This window comes from Thermoascus crustaceus (assembly GCF_041956765.1).
Source record: "Thermoascus crustaceus strain CBS 181.67 unplaced genomic scaffold VTN00scaffold_5, whole genome shotgun sequence".
In the NCBI taxonomy this organism is placed as follows: domain Eukaryota; kingdom Fungi; phylum Ascomycota; class Eurotiomycetes; order Eurotiales; family Thermoascaceae; genus Thermoascus; species Thermoascus crustaceus.
The window spans coordinates 1,160,774-1,175,656 of NW_027192531.1; the positions used below are offsets into that span (position 1 = coordinate 1,160,774).

General features: G+C 49.9%; 5 protein-coding genes across 5 annotated transcripts; all 5 read left to right on the plus strand.

The window, feature by feature from the left end:
* Positions 1-3,650: 3,650 nt before the first annotated feature.
* On the plus strand, positions 3,651-4,316 carry VTN00DRAFT_7962 (uncharacterized protein; the record flags this gene model as incomplete). The annotated part of the gene is made up of 2 exons (XM_069434763.1): positions 3,651-3,771; positions 3,901-4,316. The coding sequence occupies 2 exons, from the start codon at positions 3,651-3,653 to the stop codon at positions 4,314-4,316; spliced, it is 537 nt and encodes a 178-aa protein (XP_069286228.1).
* Positions 4,317-7,126: 2,810 nt separating this feature from the next.
* VTN00DRAFT_7963 (uncharacterized protein) lies at positions 7,127-8,407 on the plus strand (the record flags this gene model as incomplete). Its single annotated transcript, XM_069434764.1, has 2 exons — positions 7,127-8,128; positions 8,228-8,407. The coding sequence occupies 2 exons, from the start codon at positions 7,127-7,129 to the stop codon at positions 8,405-8,407; spliced, it is 1,182 nt and encodes a 393-aa protein (XP_069286229.1).
* A 795-nt stretch (positions 8,408-9,202) lies between these two features.
* On the plus strand, positions 9,203-10,983 carry VTN00DRAFT_7964 (uncharacterized protein; the record flags this gene model as incomplete). The annotated part of the gene is made up of 2 exons (XM_069434765.1): positions 9,203-9,859; positions 9,946-10,983. 2 exons carry the CDS (start codon positions 9,203-9,205, stop codon positions 10,981-10,983), a joined length of 1,695 nt encoding a protein of 564 aa, XP_069286230.1.
* Positions 10,984-11,502: 519 nt separating this feature from the next.
* Positions 11,503-12,766, plus strand: VTN00DRAFT_7965 (uncharacterized protein; the record flags this gene model as incomplete). Its single annotated transcript, XM_069434766.1, has 3 exons — positions 11,503-11,945; positions 12,010-12,662; positions 12,711-12,766. 3 exons carry the CDS (start codon positions 11,503-11,505, stop codon positions 12,764-12,766), a joined length of 1,152 nt encoding a protein of 383 aa, XP_069286231.1.
* Positions 12,767-13,679: 913 nt separating this feature from the next.
* On the plus strand, positions 13,680-14,840 carry VTN00DRAFT_7966 (uncharacterized protein; the record flags this gene model as incomplete). The annotated part of the gene is made up of 3 exons (XM_069434767.1): positions 13,680-13,767; positions 13,858-13,947; positions 14,017-14,840. 3 exons carry the CDS (start codon positions 13,680-13,682, stop codon positions 14,838-14,840), a joined length of 1,002 nt encoding a protein of 333 aa, XP_069286232.1.
* Between the last annotated feature and the right edge of the window lie 43 nt (positions 14,841-14,883).

Sequence of the window (14,883 nt, forward strand, 5' to 3'; positions counted from 1 at the left end):
GCCAGTGGCATTGACTGATTCAATAGCTGTCACCCATTCGCGATTCCCAGGCTGTATAGCTCGTACACGGCTTGTAGGATGATGAGATCCAGTGATAACTTTTGCTGTAGATGCCACACCCATTTGGAAGCCTGTTTCATCACAATTGTAGATGTCCTGTTCAAGAATACCATATTTTGCTATAGTATTCTGAACAAGATTGAACCAATTCTTGATAATATCTGGATCTTCACATTGAGCTCGTTGATAATCATACTTGCGATTGTATTTAGATGCAAGATCACTATGCCGCTTGGTAAACCGGGTTACCCAATTTGGACCGATTGATGCAGTATTGCCTTTGCGATCAGATAGCAATATAGTTGCCATTTTGCGTACAGTATCATGAGATGGTGGTAGGCCTCGCTCATCCATATCAAGGATCCATTGCTTTCTATCTTCAAGATAAACCCAACAAGCCTCCGCCTAAGAAGTCTTAGGCCCGCCGTTACACCAGGCTGTAGAAGAGATGGACAGCCATACATATCAGCTCTAGTGACTACTTTAGCAGTAGCAATTAGGCCTATAGCAAAGCCTATCTCATCAAAATTGTAGATATCTTCTTGCAAGATCTCATACTCCATAATTGTATGTTGTACAAGATCAAACCATTCACAGATAATCTTTGAATCTTCACATTTGGTGCACTGATAATTGTATCTTCACAAGAATCTGGTTTTCAGCTCATCATGATGTTTGATAAAGTTGTGAACCCAATTCTTTCCAATCTGAATTGGAGAAGTTGTCAGACCACACTCAGAGAGAAGAATATTGGCCATATCTTGTATAGCCACCAGTCGGGAAGCTGCTCCATATTTATCCATAAATAATATCCACTGTACCAGCGTATCCTCTTCAGTAATGGTTAATTTATGCCTATTGGCATGCTGCTCAGTCCGGTTGATACTGCCATGAAGTTGGTTGTGTAGAGTTGTATAAGGAACATCATAAAGATGTGCTGCTTGACGAATAGACTGAATTTCTTGCTTTTTTAAAGTGGAAACTGCCAATAGGATCTACCCCTCTTGCTTTATAGATTTTCTTTGAGTTTTATGCGATTTGTGTGGCATGGTGGTGGTTGGAATGCTTTCAATCTCTGTGCGGTTGACGCGGACGCGTTGGGGGTGATCGGCTCGCTTGTGGATTAGTTACGTTTAATGTAGTTAAGGTAAGCTCACATGATTCGACCACCCAAGGAGATTAGCGATGCTCCGAGCCACTCCATACTCCATACCCTCTGAATTCCCAGCGATCCATGCAGCACTGAGGTCCCCATGACAATCTCCTCGAGCAGATTGGTATCTAATGTAGGGATTACGATTGCGTCACTGCTAACTTCCCCTCTCCGGTAGATAGGTACTGAACACGTTCAACCACTTGGACGGTTATTCGTCAAATCACAATCACCCCTTGTCATGACGCTGGACAATGTCGCGATGTACTCGTACGGAGTATTCCTTGCCAGCTTGATCTGCAAAAGCCAGTTAGCGGTGCATAATGTGTTAAGAGAGAGATTTAACTTTTTATGGCATAGTACCCAAAAGTCCAGGAGACTGATTTGGAGGAATTACTGTCTAACACCACATGAATAGGATTCCTTGCGTTATAGGTAACCAGCCATGGGAGATTGGGATCTGTCGCTGACTATGCCACGTTACCAGCGTTGCAGTAAATACTTACGTCCTACGCTACGTGTATGCATTGGGGCTACAATCACTACGGATCCTGCTGGTCGAGATAAGATAGCCCGTGTTCTCAGAAGTGAAAGGTGTTGTTACCTTTGCTGCGTAATCCTTCTCTCCAGGCGTCCTTGATGAAGGATCTACGGCATAGTGATGCTTCCGAGATTATTTGGCAGCCTTGGAACGGATGGCAACTTGAAGTGAGACATGGACCAAGTTGTTGACTAACTGGCGCTAAATGATACTTCTATCTACAGAGTAGCCCTGGAGCCTTTCAGCACTTGCCAGTGGTCTGAGTGACGGCGGGGGATCCTCTCGCTTGTGGGGTCTCCCGATCGGGGTCACTTAGGGAGTGCAAGGGCCGTTGTTAAACACCGCGGCGGGGAGCGATCCTAACTGCGATGCATGGGTCTCACTTGGATTCTCCTTGATACAAAACCGTCCTTGCTGCGTTCTGTAGCCAGCGGTGCTCTAGGTTTTTATTTCTGCCGGCCGGTTTCTCATCTCTCATATCACAGTCTTCAGCCTCAAATCGGGATGTATGAACCAGTAAAAGAAAGTTGCGTTGCTTTCCACACCTCTCAGACAATAGCCCAAGACAGGTGGTATCAGAGTCCAATTATGATGGGATGCCTGAGTCAACTGTTAATTCTGATGACTTTGACCTTGAGCGACTCATCCCATTACTAGCCGCGGTCCTCTCCGGGGAGTCCGACGAGGTCATATGGGATAAGGTCTCGCTGTGGTTTCCGAATCCATTCTCCTCCTAGGGTATTACCTTTCCTCGATCAAACTCCCTATTTGCACACAACGAACAGCTTCGTTAATTCTTCCGAACACCGAAAATACGTGGACGCTGTACTGAAAGAAGAGCTAAGCTCAATACATTGGCATACCCGGTTTCTACAAAGCATACTTTGGAGACGTCGAAGGTTTTGAAGGGTTAGGGACTGTCGTTTTTAGAAGATGCAAGTAAGGAGATAACCAGCTGTTCAGCGAGGAGAATGGCTGGCAGGGCTGGCCAGAGGGTGCCAAGGAAAGAGATGCCTTAGACTGGCTCTCTGCACAGGTCAGTGTGTTTCGTGACCTTGCAACTGAGGACAGTTTTTCTACATTAACCCATTGCACAGCTTTTGCACAACCTTGTCAACCATTACAAGAATCTACTGCCGATCAAAAGTTGGATGTCGGCTTTGTTTGCAATTCAGATGCAAACAATCACGTTGAGGGGTTTATGAGGAGAGGGTGGAGGGCTGTTCTTAAGTGATGATAGGAACTGAGATGGAATGGAAATGAAGAGAGGATCTCTTATTAAACTTCCAGTTAACAGGGTCTGCAGTAACAGACAAAAGATGTCTTAATCTAAAAAGCATCTGCTATGGCTGTTTATTTACATCAGCTGATGTCCATTGACTTAACTCTGTCCACAAACACACACAGCTGCAAAACCAGCAATGACACAAGTTGTCCGCGCTTCGGGCTCATTTCCGTCTGTCCATGCAACTGCGCCGAAGCCAGCGTTCCTGCATTTGTTCTATAAGCTCTCACTCGCCACGGCATTTTCACGGCTGTCTTCGAACAGCCACCACCCTTCGTGCGTAAAACAGCTGTTAGCAGCCAGAACCCAGTCCAGTTTTTTCTTTCAAATCTCGATTTTGCAACATTCATTTAATGAGGATCAAGCAAAGTCATGCGTCATATGCATGGATTCGTGGCGGAGTTTACCAAGAAGTCCGCTAATCTCCGGAGTTAGCCTTAAGACCGAACAAACAACAAACATAGGAGTTGGAGGTATATTGCTTATTACTCTTAAGATTACAGTCTGTACTTGGACCTGACCTCTGTATGAGCTTATCTCCAGCAGAGGAAAAAAACTCCCTCCTTCTCCTGCTCAGAGATATCTTTGGTTCCGTGTGTTTTACCTCCAACATGCCTGCCAATAAAAGCGTTAAAACGGCCTTGTCGCTGATTGAGAACGACAATTCCAAGATTCTGGGCTTAACAGTTGGGAAACACAATGTGAAGCCGGGGCAGTTTATACCGAAAGCTGGTAGGCTTTTCTTAACATGGATACGTCTAAAAAAAATAATAATAATAAAAATAGAAAAATAAAAAAAAATAAAAAAAAATAAAAAAAAATAAAAAATAAAGCACCGGAGTAGCTGACCACTGAACTTAGACGCTCAATCGCCGCCGGAGCTATCATTCAATGTGCCCTCCACGTCAGGCATATACATGGTCGTCGGTCTCGATATAGATGCCCCATTCCCATCCTTCGGCGTGCTGGGTCCTATTCTACATTGGATCCAGCCTGGGCTGAAGCCTACTCCATCAGACCATGGCCCGGCAGTCCTCAAAGCGACTGCTCCTTTCGTGGCGAACTATATTGGGCCGGCACCTCCACCGGGCAGCGCGCCGCATCGGTACATCTTTTTCCTCTATGAACAGCCTGCAAGGTTCGATGGCAAGAAGTATGCTCCGCCGGGTGGGAAGAACCTCGATAATTGGCATCGCATGAGGTATGATTTGGGCGCGTGGGAGAAGGAGATTGGACTCGGTCCTGTGCTTGCGTCGAACTACTTCCAGAGCAACTAATATGGGGTTCTTGGTGTATTGTGCTCATGACAATTCTCTCTCCTGTGTCATTTGTGATTGGGTCGGAAAAGGGGCTGGTTATTTGAAGAGACTGCAATGGATAAAATAATAATATGATATCACAAAGATCTTTCTACACAAAAACTCATTAACTGTGTATATTGAAACACTTTCTATTCTTTTCTAAGGTATATATCCTTTTTGTAGCCTGAGATTTCGAAAAAAAAAATAAAAAAAAATAAAACCCTAACACCGAACTTCGGTCGGTTAGTGCTAGTAGCAGTACTAAAAGGCGATTAAACCTCGCATATCTTAGGTCGGTCTGTTGTTAATTTCTCTTTCTACGCATATTAGCTTATAGAAACTCATGATGGTGGAGCTTTTTTGGGAGGAAACAGCATTTGGTGTAATCAATGTCTTGTGATGAGAAGGCACGATGTTTCAGAAATTATAGTGATTTATTGAGAAAGGTAGGAATTCAAGGCATTCATGAGTCTATGCGGGGGTGGGAGGGGGGCAGGCAGACGACCTTTACCACTCTTTCTGCACATGGCACATGTCCTTCCTTCTGCTGTAACCAAAAGGCCGATAGGGTCACTGGCAGGGGAAAATAATCGTTAAGTTCTTGTCTCATTCTGCGTGAGTCATCTTGCGGAACAGTGGAGTTTGAGTCCGCGCTTGGCGACCTTTGATAAGGTATCATAGCGCACGTGCATGCATAATTTGCCCCGGGGGTGTGCTGCAAGTTGAATCGAAGATTTGATTGCTGGAGAGGTCCAAGCTTCCGGTCGCATTAGAAATGTATGTTCATATGATATGAGCTGTCCCTCGGCCACGTCTGCAGACGCAGCGCACAGGGTGACGATTTTCCTAGGACCTTGGTGTTGAGGCTCTCGTCATAAGCCTGGGCTGGGTACCCTCGGCGCGCCGTTGTATGGTAAAGTAGTCAATTGAGAGATCTGTTAGGTATGTACTGATAGCTGAGTGGCGAGCAGCGAGGCATGAAAAGGAGGGTCTGCAAGCAATCAGAATTTCTGCAGACATGGAGAGTTCGATGAGGGTGTATAAGTAGCCAATTCTCTGTCTTCACGGTAGCCGTCGTGGTTACCGTATCCGGAGTTCTGTGTCATCTATACATACGCCCAGGTCACTCACGTCAGGCTTCGACGTCACTACCATTCCAGGCCAGTCGGATGTCGATGTCCAAAGTATATAATAATCACACGGTCTGCGATCCTTCTATTCTTCTAAGAAGCATCCGATAATCTAACCGTGTCTGGTATTTGCCTAGGTACCTACCTAGATACAGTGCTACAGATACGGTTCACCCCAGGCCCACAGCCTCTCTAACTTTTACTCCCCCACCTCTGCTTTTGTTGCATCGCGGAGAGCATCAAATCAAAGCGTCGTCTATACGAAGTTCCGCCGATTCCATCATCGCAGACACGAAGCAAAAAAATGATCGCCACACAGTACAATACAATTACACTTTAGGGTTACTGCAGCAAAAGTGAGACAAACGTGCCCTCTTCGCTGGATCTGGCTATCTTGATTCTTACTGTTTTACTAGTAGTCGTGGTGACTGTTATTTGGAATTGTCGTGTTTTGAAAACTGCCTGTCTGTTTGACTTCCTACTTGCCTAGGAAGCACTGCGACACTACATACTCAATTTGTCAAAGGATCGCCGTCGTAGCTCTCAACAAGTCTGAAACGCGACCAAATCGCTTGGAAGACCCGTCTATTTGGAGATCCCAAGATCTGATCAAGCTTAGGGTTTAAAGTTTAGGCGTCCAGTCTGGGGGCCACAAAAGATCCAGAACGCACGAGCAAGACGCAGGAACCAGGAGAGAACAGGACCGGGGGTGAGCGAACTATTGATCAATTGAGCAAGCCCACGAGTCAGTGTACCAAGGAGTTGGAACATTGGTTCTCCATACAGTAAGGTGCCTGTTGATCTAGCATGCTCTAGGAGCTTACTTGAGCGTCGCTAAGCTTATATTAGTATATTGTTTATTACCAGGGGGGTGGTACACGAAGCGTACCAGTCACATTCTTGGCAATCGGGGTCAGACAAGGAATGTCCTCAGCAGCATTATTGGGATTCCAATCTATTAGCCCCAGATCTTACCCCCCTTCCCGGGGTACATCCTACTTACCACCTAACTAGGAGAACTTGCCTGATAGCCCTTCTGAGTTCCGGGTTTCTTTACACCCACCTTTTTTTTTGTCCCATCTGTCTATCGGTCCTTCCTTTTTGTTTCTTTGATACGAGACGTCTGTTAATTCTTTCCCTTTCTTTCCTTACTGCAGTCTTTCTGGAGCTTTCTGATTTAGCTTTTATATTATACTGTATTTGCAATTCTCATCTTTTGCTTTCCGCTCTCTGGAAGAGAAGAGACCAGGACCAATCGTTTCATCTTGTTTAACTAGTACTAATGTTTCTCTGTGTTCATTGTTGACTGGATGAACGGCATCATTTGTAGCGCTTTCCAAGCTGTGTCTGTTTGTGTAATTGAATCTCTTGGGTGGAAGCTGGTTTGATGTATTTCTTTCCCGTGGAGAGATATCGTCAAGAGACTCTGCTGTCGATAAAGTGAGATCGCAAGAGTTGCATATACAACCAGGGGGTGCAGAAGTCTGAAATTTATATTCGACGAGTATCAACTTCCATATCCTGTTTGCAAGGGAGAAGAGCTTGTGTGAATCTTGGTCTTAAATCCAGACAGCTAAAGGGGAAACAGCACATCACCTTTGAAGACACCTGTTAAGGGAAGAAAAGGGAGCAAGGTATCACATCATATCAGTCACCATGACCGACTACCTCAGGAACCTGCCTCCGGAAATCCTCATCACTATTCTATCACAACTTCCCATGCCTTCATTGCTATCGTTCGGCGCGACTTCACGCACGAATTATGCATACCACACCCTTTGCATGAAACGTCTTCACTTGGCTGTTTTCCAGAAACGCATCCACGCGATTATCTCTTTCCTCGAGGCCAGTGCACCGGGAACGGAGTGTATCATGGATGAAGAGAACGATGATGACGAGGCAAAACCAGGCCACCATGTTCACGTCCTCCTGCCCCAGAGTAGCCGTGGGAAGGAAATCATCGGATTCAGATCCCCAATGAGAGGGGGCAGGGGTTGGAGGCGCGTCTTGGGCGGCGAGGATGAGCGTCCGTACTTGCCGCAGCAAACGATCCGCGCACAGAACAATGTATTCGCGAAGGTTGTCAGTCGGTACGGCGTCTCCCTCGTGGACCTAGAGTTCATGGCATACGATCTCGACGTGAAGGGCGCCGTTGCGCTTGCTTCCAGCTGCAAGCGGAGGCTGCGCCGGCTGGCGCTGCGGTTTGAGCATCGACATGTCCGAGATCCCATGTTGCCAGGGAACTACTGGCTCGAGCCCGCGAAAGGAAGCACTGCGTGGAACGCGCTGATCGGGATCAGGGAGTGTGGGAACCAGGATGGACTGACTGGCCTGGAGACCCTCATCCTTGAACGTGCCGGAATCACACCCTGGCAGCTCCGGATGCTTGTGAAGAGGAACCCGAGACTTAGGGATCTGAGACTCAAGACCTGCAGCGCCGTCCAGCCCGAATTTCTGAACTGGCTAGGCGGTATCGAGAAGGACTCTAAGGAAGAAGGGTCGCAAGATGAAGAAGCAGCTGCGCCTGGTGCGAACCTGGAAGTGTTCTGGCTCGAAAATTGCGATGGAGTCGTCTCCAAGGGTGTTGGCGCTGCGGAGAACCACGCAGATGTTTCCTATATTGGTCTCGAGTGGGTTACAGGCCTGAAAAGACTGAAGGTGAGCATATCCAGGACGCAAATCTTCCCCCATGAGACATGGCTTGGTGGATTCGATGTCTCGAAGGTTCCAGAGAACGCTCCTAACTATTCTTAACAGTCCCTGTCCTTCCGCGTCTGCTCCCACGTCAGATCAGACCTTGTCGAAGAGGCAAATAAGACCGTCTGGCACATCCCCGAAGTCATCCTACCGCATCCTTTCGAGGTGCCACGTACTGATCATAACGGGGAACTGATTGTCGAGATTGATTTAAGATATGTTAATAGGTCAAGAACTTAGAGAGAATGACGTAAGATTAGCACTTATGGCTTCTTAAGCTGAGCGGAAGGAATTCGGCAAATTTGGAAGGTCATGGAATGGATTCATTCACTTATATCCCGGTTTTCTTTCCCTTTCTTCTGCTATTCAGGTTAGGAGTTTCCATGTCACTATACCTGCCTCTGTCCAGGTTACAATGGGATCATGTGGATTGGAGTTATTCAAGTTAGCTTAATACCATGGAGATTGTGCAATAGAAGATCCAGAAGCTGTGGCAGTGTGACAAACAACCTGCACACTGGGAGTTTAGTTTCAAAAACAGGAACTCTTCTGCAGTCAGGCTCCAAAGTTTTGGAAAGTTATTCACTGAATGATCCAGGTGCAAGCTGCCTAGAGATTGATCCTAGACAGTATCAAGAAATTGAGAATATAACCATGTAAAGATAGAAGCATGTGAGAGCACATAGTCAAGATGGAAAGTCTCTATGAAACAAGGCCCATGCCAAAGAAAGCATGAGCTCCAGTAGAGATAGGACTGTACAAAAAACATTTCCCTTTCCCTTCTAGGGAGAGGCTGGGGGGGATATTGTAGAGTATCTGGGTCCTTTATAAACTATCTGTATCTTTCTCAGTGAGAGTGAGAGTACTAGAATGACGTGAGCATGCTGAGGAGCCCCGGTCTTCACAACACAACCATGACTAACCCCGTGATGCGTACAAAGATATCTTATCATCCAGAACTCTCACCAGCCGCGTCGCGTCTGCATCACCACCGCGGCTTGACCCGCGGCTCAACACCAAACAAGCACATTCACCATGGCAGACTCCTGCAGGTCGACAACACCTTCGTGGGTCTCGACAACACTCACTTGGCTCGCCGCAGAGCAGTGGGCACTGCAGGACCCAGACACTCCTAACCAGGAGCATACCCTAGTCCAACAGCGATTCTACGCACAGTACCAACACCTAGTCCGCAGGGACATCGAATCTCCGCCTCGTTCAGAGCCTGGACTCTCCGAGCGTTGTGCTCTTGTTCCTTGCGCGCCAAATCCTCATGGTCCTGGGAAATCCGTAAGCAGCGAGGACCTCATCGAGCTCTCACCACGGAGTTCCGTGGACATCAAGCGCGACCACAACGCGTCCCGTCCGGAGAAGGCCACCCAGGATCTGGTACTGCTGTCACCCAAAACCTCTGAGGACGACCAGACTCATCTCTTATCTGACCAAGAACACCAACCAAATCAGGTCACCAAGGAACGCAAGATGCTGCCGGCCGACTTTGGAAGTGTTCCGTACACGATCAGTTCCGAGGACTGGGCTCTGTCCTCGAACTCGTCGAACACCTCTCGGTCCTTTGACGACATGTCTGAGGAGCAGTATGCGGCTAGGCGTGAGAGTGTTGTTTCCGTCTACTCGACTGTGTACGCGATCGCCAAGATTGTCTTCGTTATTTTCCAGAATTACGGCGTCGAGGTGAGTTTTAAGTCCCCCCTGTGTTACACCCACAGTATCCCCTATCTGTCGTGAGGAAATCTGACTGACCTGTGGATGATAAACAGGTTGATAACACTCCTGCTGGACTCAAGTTCCACATCGAACGCGCTGAGATTGAAGTGACGAGTAACTCCCTCCTGACGCTGATCAAGACGATCGAAGACCTCTATTACGTCCTGTATGCGAGGCTCACGATCGAAATTGCAAACGTCCACCTTTGCTCTTCGTTCGACTTGGACATCCGTCGCATGTCTGGCAAAGACAGCCTTCTTCTTCCGGAACCAAGCCACCTGTACGCGATTCTCCGCGCCTTCAAGGACTTTCTCCGCTCTCCCGACATCTGCAGCGTTCTCGACAGGGAGATCATCAAGCAGCACCAGGAGGAGTTTGTCCATCGTGCCGTTGAGAAGACCACGCAGATGGGACATGCCCCGGACGACTTGGTCGGTTATCGCCGTCACATTCTGAAGCTCGTCTCGGATCCAAATTCCCCCTTCTGCCGCAGGTGGCGTGGGCTCTATCCCATCTACCAGATAGCCCCTGGAGAGATCCTTGCGATCCTGTCCGAGAAGTACCTGTCCGTGGAACCAAGGCAGATGAATCTGAACAGTGAAGCGGCCACCAGAGAGCTCCCGTTCATCGACCCCGAGCGAGTGGACCCGGATTTTTGGGAACGTGAGATCATCCAGGATAACCGCCAGACCACTTGGGCCAAACTCGAGGGCAAGAGTGTGGGAGAGATGCGTCGCGAGGACAAGAGGCGTCCGCTCATGGACTATGTCAAGGAGAGGAAGTGCATCTGTTTCTCCTTCTGCTCGTGCGCCAACGAATGCACCAACAAGGTGGAGCGCCCCTGTCCCTGCGCGGAGCGGATGATGCGCATCCTTCTGGCGGAGCAAAACCCCGGATCGTACGGGCTCACTTTCCCTGAACGCTGCAACGAGCTGGCCGAGGTGGCCTTCGAGGGGCTTGCGGCCATCCACCGTGGAGCAGAGAACCTCGACGACGCCGTGGCCATCGAGGTCAAGTTCTCCCTCGATCTGTTCGAGAAGGAGGTCGCCCACCACCGCGACGCGGCCGCGAAGGCGACGGAGCTGCCGTAGATGATGGCTGTGATATCATAGGAGATATCAGGGGAGATCTTGGCTTCTTCCTTCAGGGTTCCTTCTTGATTGTGCCATGCTTGGGTGACTCATAACGGGACACAGGGGTAGATGCCATCACAGGGATTCAATTGAGACAATTCGGTGCGTCCCTGGCCACGAGCTCCCGTAGATCAGTAGGCAGCGTAGTTTTCTCGACTGTTGAGGTATGTCGGTGTACATGTAGAGGATAGCAGCACATAGTCCCTGGCAGACTGCAGGTGACGCGGAGTCCGGGGCTCAACGGCTCGGCGCAGCTAACCGGAAGCGCGAGGCCGGCCCCGTGACTGGCCAGGTGGTCCTCCCTGGCATCATCCTTGTGCTCGAGCCTCGCGCAGGCTGTTGGGGATCGTCAAGGCAGAAACGAATGATCGTGTTCTCCGTCTCCTCTCCGCATTCCCCTTATCTATCATCGTCTTCCCCAGCATGCTATGAGTCTCCCGCGAACCTGTGCGCCCGAGGTGCACTTTGAGAGCGGGCATGGTCACCAAGTCTATATCCCCTCCCGCCGCGCCAACCACCTTCTTCGTCCGGAGATCTCTGCGGGTAAACTTTTGGAGAGCTCCAGCATCCGTGCGACGCTATCGCGTCGCCGTCCCCTCGTACGGCACCATCACTCCGACCCCGGACTCCGCCCAGCTGTCCCATATCGCTAGGTCTCCCTATCGCTTCGAGACCGGTTATGCTCTCTGCCCCAAGCGGCCCTCGCGCCCCTTCCCGCCGCCCTTCGTGTCTCTCCCCTCGCACTCCTTCTCCGATCCCCTGACGACGCACTTCCAGAGCCAGGATAAGAGATTATCCGTCCGGGGCGAGCTGGTCAGAGGTTTGACCAACGGTGACGACGCGGTGCTGGTTGCGGAGAACTTTATCGGCGTCAACGACGGAGTAGGAGCCTGGGCGACCAAGCCCCAGGGCCATGCGGCGTAAGCTTTCTCTCTATGATCGTTCACTTCCACAAAACCAACGGGCTCACTTGTTTTTGCACAGTTTATGGTCGAGGCTCGTTTTGCATTTCTGGGCCCTCGAGGTCGAGCGTGGGGTCAGTGACATTGCAGAGCCGGACACAATTGGCTTTCTGCAGCGTGCCTATGAGGAGACCGTCGAAGCTACTACCGTTCCAACTGAATGGCTCGGGACCACGACGTCGGTGACGGCCCTTCTGCACTACTCCTCCGAGGGAGGGGACCCGAAACCATTACTCTATGTAACCAACCTGGGGGACTGTCAGGTCCTCGTTATCCGACCGAGTGAGAAGAAGATCCTCTTCAAAACCGTTGAGCAGTGGCATTGGTTCGATTGTCCCCTGCAGCTGGGGACCAACAGTTCAGATCGTCCGAATAAGGACGCGGTATTGTCCAAGGTAGAGCTGGAGGAGAACGACATCGTTGTTGCTGTTTCAGACGGGGTCATCGATAACCTCTGGGAGCATGAGTTGTTAGCCGTGATTCTCGAGAGCGTGGAGAAATGGGAGGCCGGTCAAGGCGGCGAGGCTACAGGCGATCGCACTGCTGGAGCTGGAGGAGGAATGGTTTATGTGGCCAGGGAGGTATTGAAAGCTGCCCACACAGTTGCGCAGGATCCATTCGCAGAGAGTCCGTATATGGAGAAGGCAGTTGATGAAGGACTTGCCATGGAAGGGGGTATGTGCGGTTACACAGTGTCTTTGCGCTGGTACTGACGGTTAGCAGGGAAAATGGATGACATCAGTGTCGTTCTTGCACTGTGCAAGAAGAGAGAAGTGTGAGGAGTGCAGAATATCTTTTCATCCGAAGAAAAGCTACCTGAATGGCGGCTGTAGCTGCCAATAATATGGTGCTTAAAGGTTAGAAACCTTGTCATATTGCTAGTGTCCTCTCTTTAGGACTGTATGCTGATATTGATCTCAGATGTTTTTTCTGAAACAAGCTAGATTTCCCAGTCTATACGTGATCTGTTCCAGATACCGACTACCGAAGCTATATCTTTCCACAGACATGAGTGGATGATTCGATATTGAGAAACAGAGCCTTCCCTGCTCCCAAAGGGGATAGAATAATGGATTTTCCTTTGTACTGCGTGGGTCATGTTGATCTGGATTTGAAGTATACAACGGCTTACTTTGTGGGACTTTGTTAAGACCAATCACACTACATCAATTTCATATCATTGAGACGAACTAGTCCAAGATTTTCAACATATATCTGTTTAACTTTGTCACGAATTATGAGTCAAATTTGATTGAACATGTCTCCTGATTTTGTTGTTTATCACTGTAGTTATAATAGAAGAACCCGGCAGGGTACGATGTGAGATGTATGGTTGGCATGTATGCAATATTGGAGATTCAACTGAGCTATGATATTCCAATGATGGGGTTCTCGTGAACAGCCATTTCTTGGCCGCTGAAACCATATAATCCGTGGCACATCTCGCTGTCGAAACCTAAGGCTCCAAACTTATCAAAGGAGGTCGGTCTGGTTCTTGGCCCGATCCAGCGAGTGTCGGTGCACAGACCACACCTAAACCCCCCGGGGCGCGTGCCTCGTCTTGGCCGAACAAAAAAGTTCGAGGACGATCCCAAAGCTCCGACAAGCAACACCTGCGCCCCCCTCCTCGGGATCTATCTTGCCTTTTCTTCTCCTCTATATTGAACAGGCGGCTTCTCGCCGGCGATCAAGATGAGGGCCAAACGGTCAAAGAAGTATCGCAAGTTGATGCACCAGTATGAGCTCACGTTCGGCTTCCGTGAGCCGTATCAGGTTCTGGGTACGAGTCCCCGGCTGTTACTTACGCTCGTGGTCCGGGTGATTAGGCGTGCGGTCTTCTTTTAGATACAATGCTGACGGGACTGAACAGTGGACTCCAATTTCCTACGGGCCGTCCATTCCTTCAAGATGGAACTGATCCCCGCGCTCGAGCGTACGCTACAGGGAAAGGTCAAGCCTTGTACGTAGATACAACTCCTCCGCTGGCCCAATCCAAGCAGCTGGATCAATTACTGACGACTGTCGACAGTGCTAACGAAATGCTCCCTCGCCGCGATTATGGCCTCCCAACCCACCGACCCCAAAACCAAGAACCCCGTCCGCCCCGCGCATCTCCCCCCGCCCACGACCCTCCCCCTCCGCCACTGCTCCCACAATGAAGAATCCACGCCCATCGACGAGGTCGAATGCCTCCTCTCTCTGCTCTGCCCGAACAAGGAGACCATGCGCAACAAGGAGCATTACATCCTCGCGACGGCGGACCCGCCCGCCTCCGACGTGGGCACCGCCCACCCCGATGATAATGACAAGTCGAAGAAGAGAAAACGAAACGACCGCGCCATGGAGGAGGCCATTCGCCGCGCTGTGGCGCTGCGGTACGGCGCGCGCGCCATCCCCGGTGTGCCGATCGTCTATGTGAAGCGTTCCGTGATGATCCTGGAGCCGATGAGTGCGCCATCGGAGAGCGTGAGGGACGGGGTTGAGAAGTCGAAGTTCAGGACCGGTGTCGAGGTTGCTAACGCTATTACCGGCAAGCGGAAGAGGGAGGATGAAGAGGGAGGAGAGCAGAAGAAGGTGAGAGGGTTGAAGAAGGCCAAGGGGCCGAACCCGTTGAGTGTGAAGAAGCCGAAGAAGCGCGTCAAAGAGGATCCGGCGGTGCAGGGGAAGAAGCAGAAGAAAGAGAAAGAGGAGAGGAAACACCAAGGAGGAGGTGGTGAGAGTAATGAGGGCGGTAGGCAGAACGGAGAGGCGTCGGCGCCGAAGAAGAGGAAGAGGAGGCATAAGAGCGCTAAGGAGGGGGGAAGCACTGCGAATGGTGAAGCTTCGGCTCCCGCTGCTGCTTCTGCGGAGTGATTTGATACCTGTCTACATTCCGAGATACCTCCACTGCGGAGGT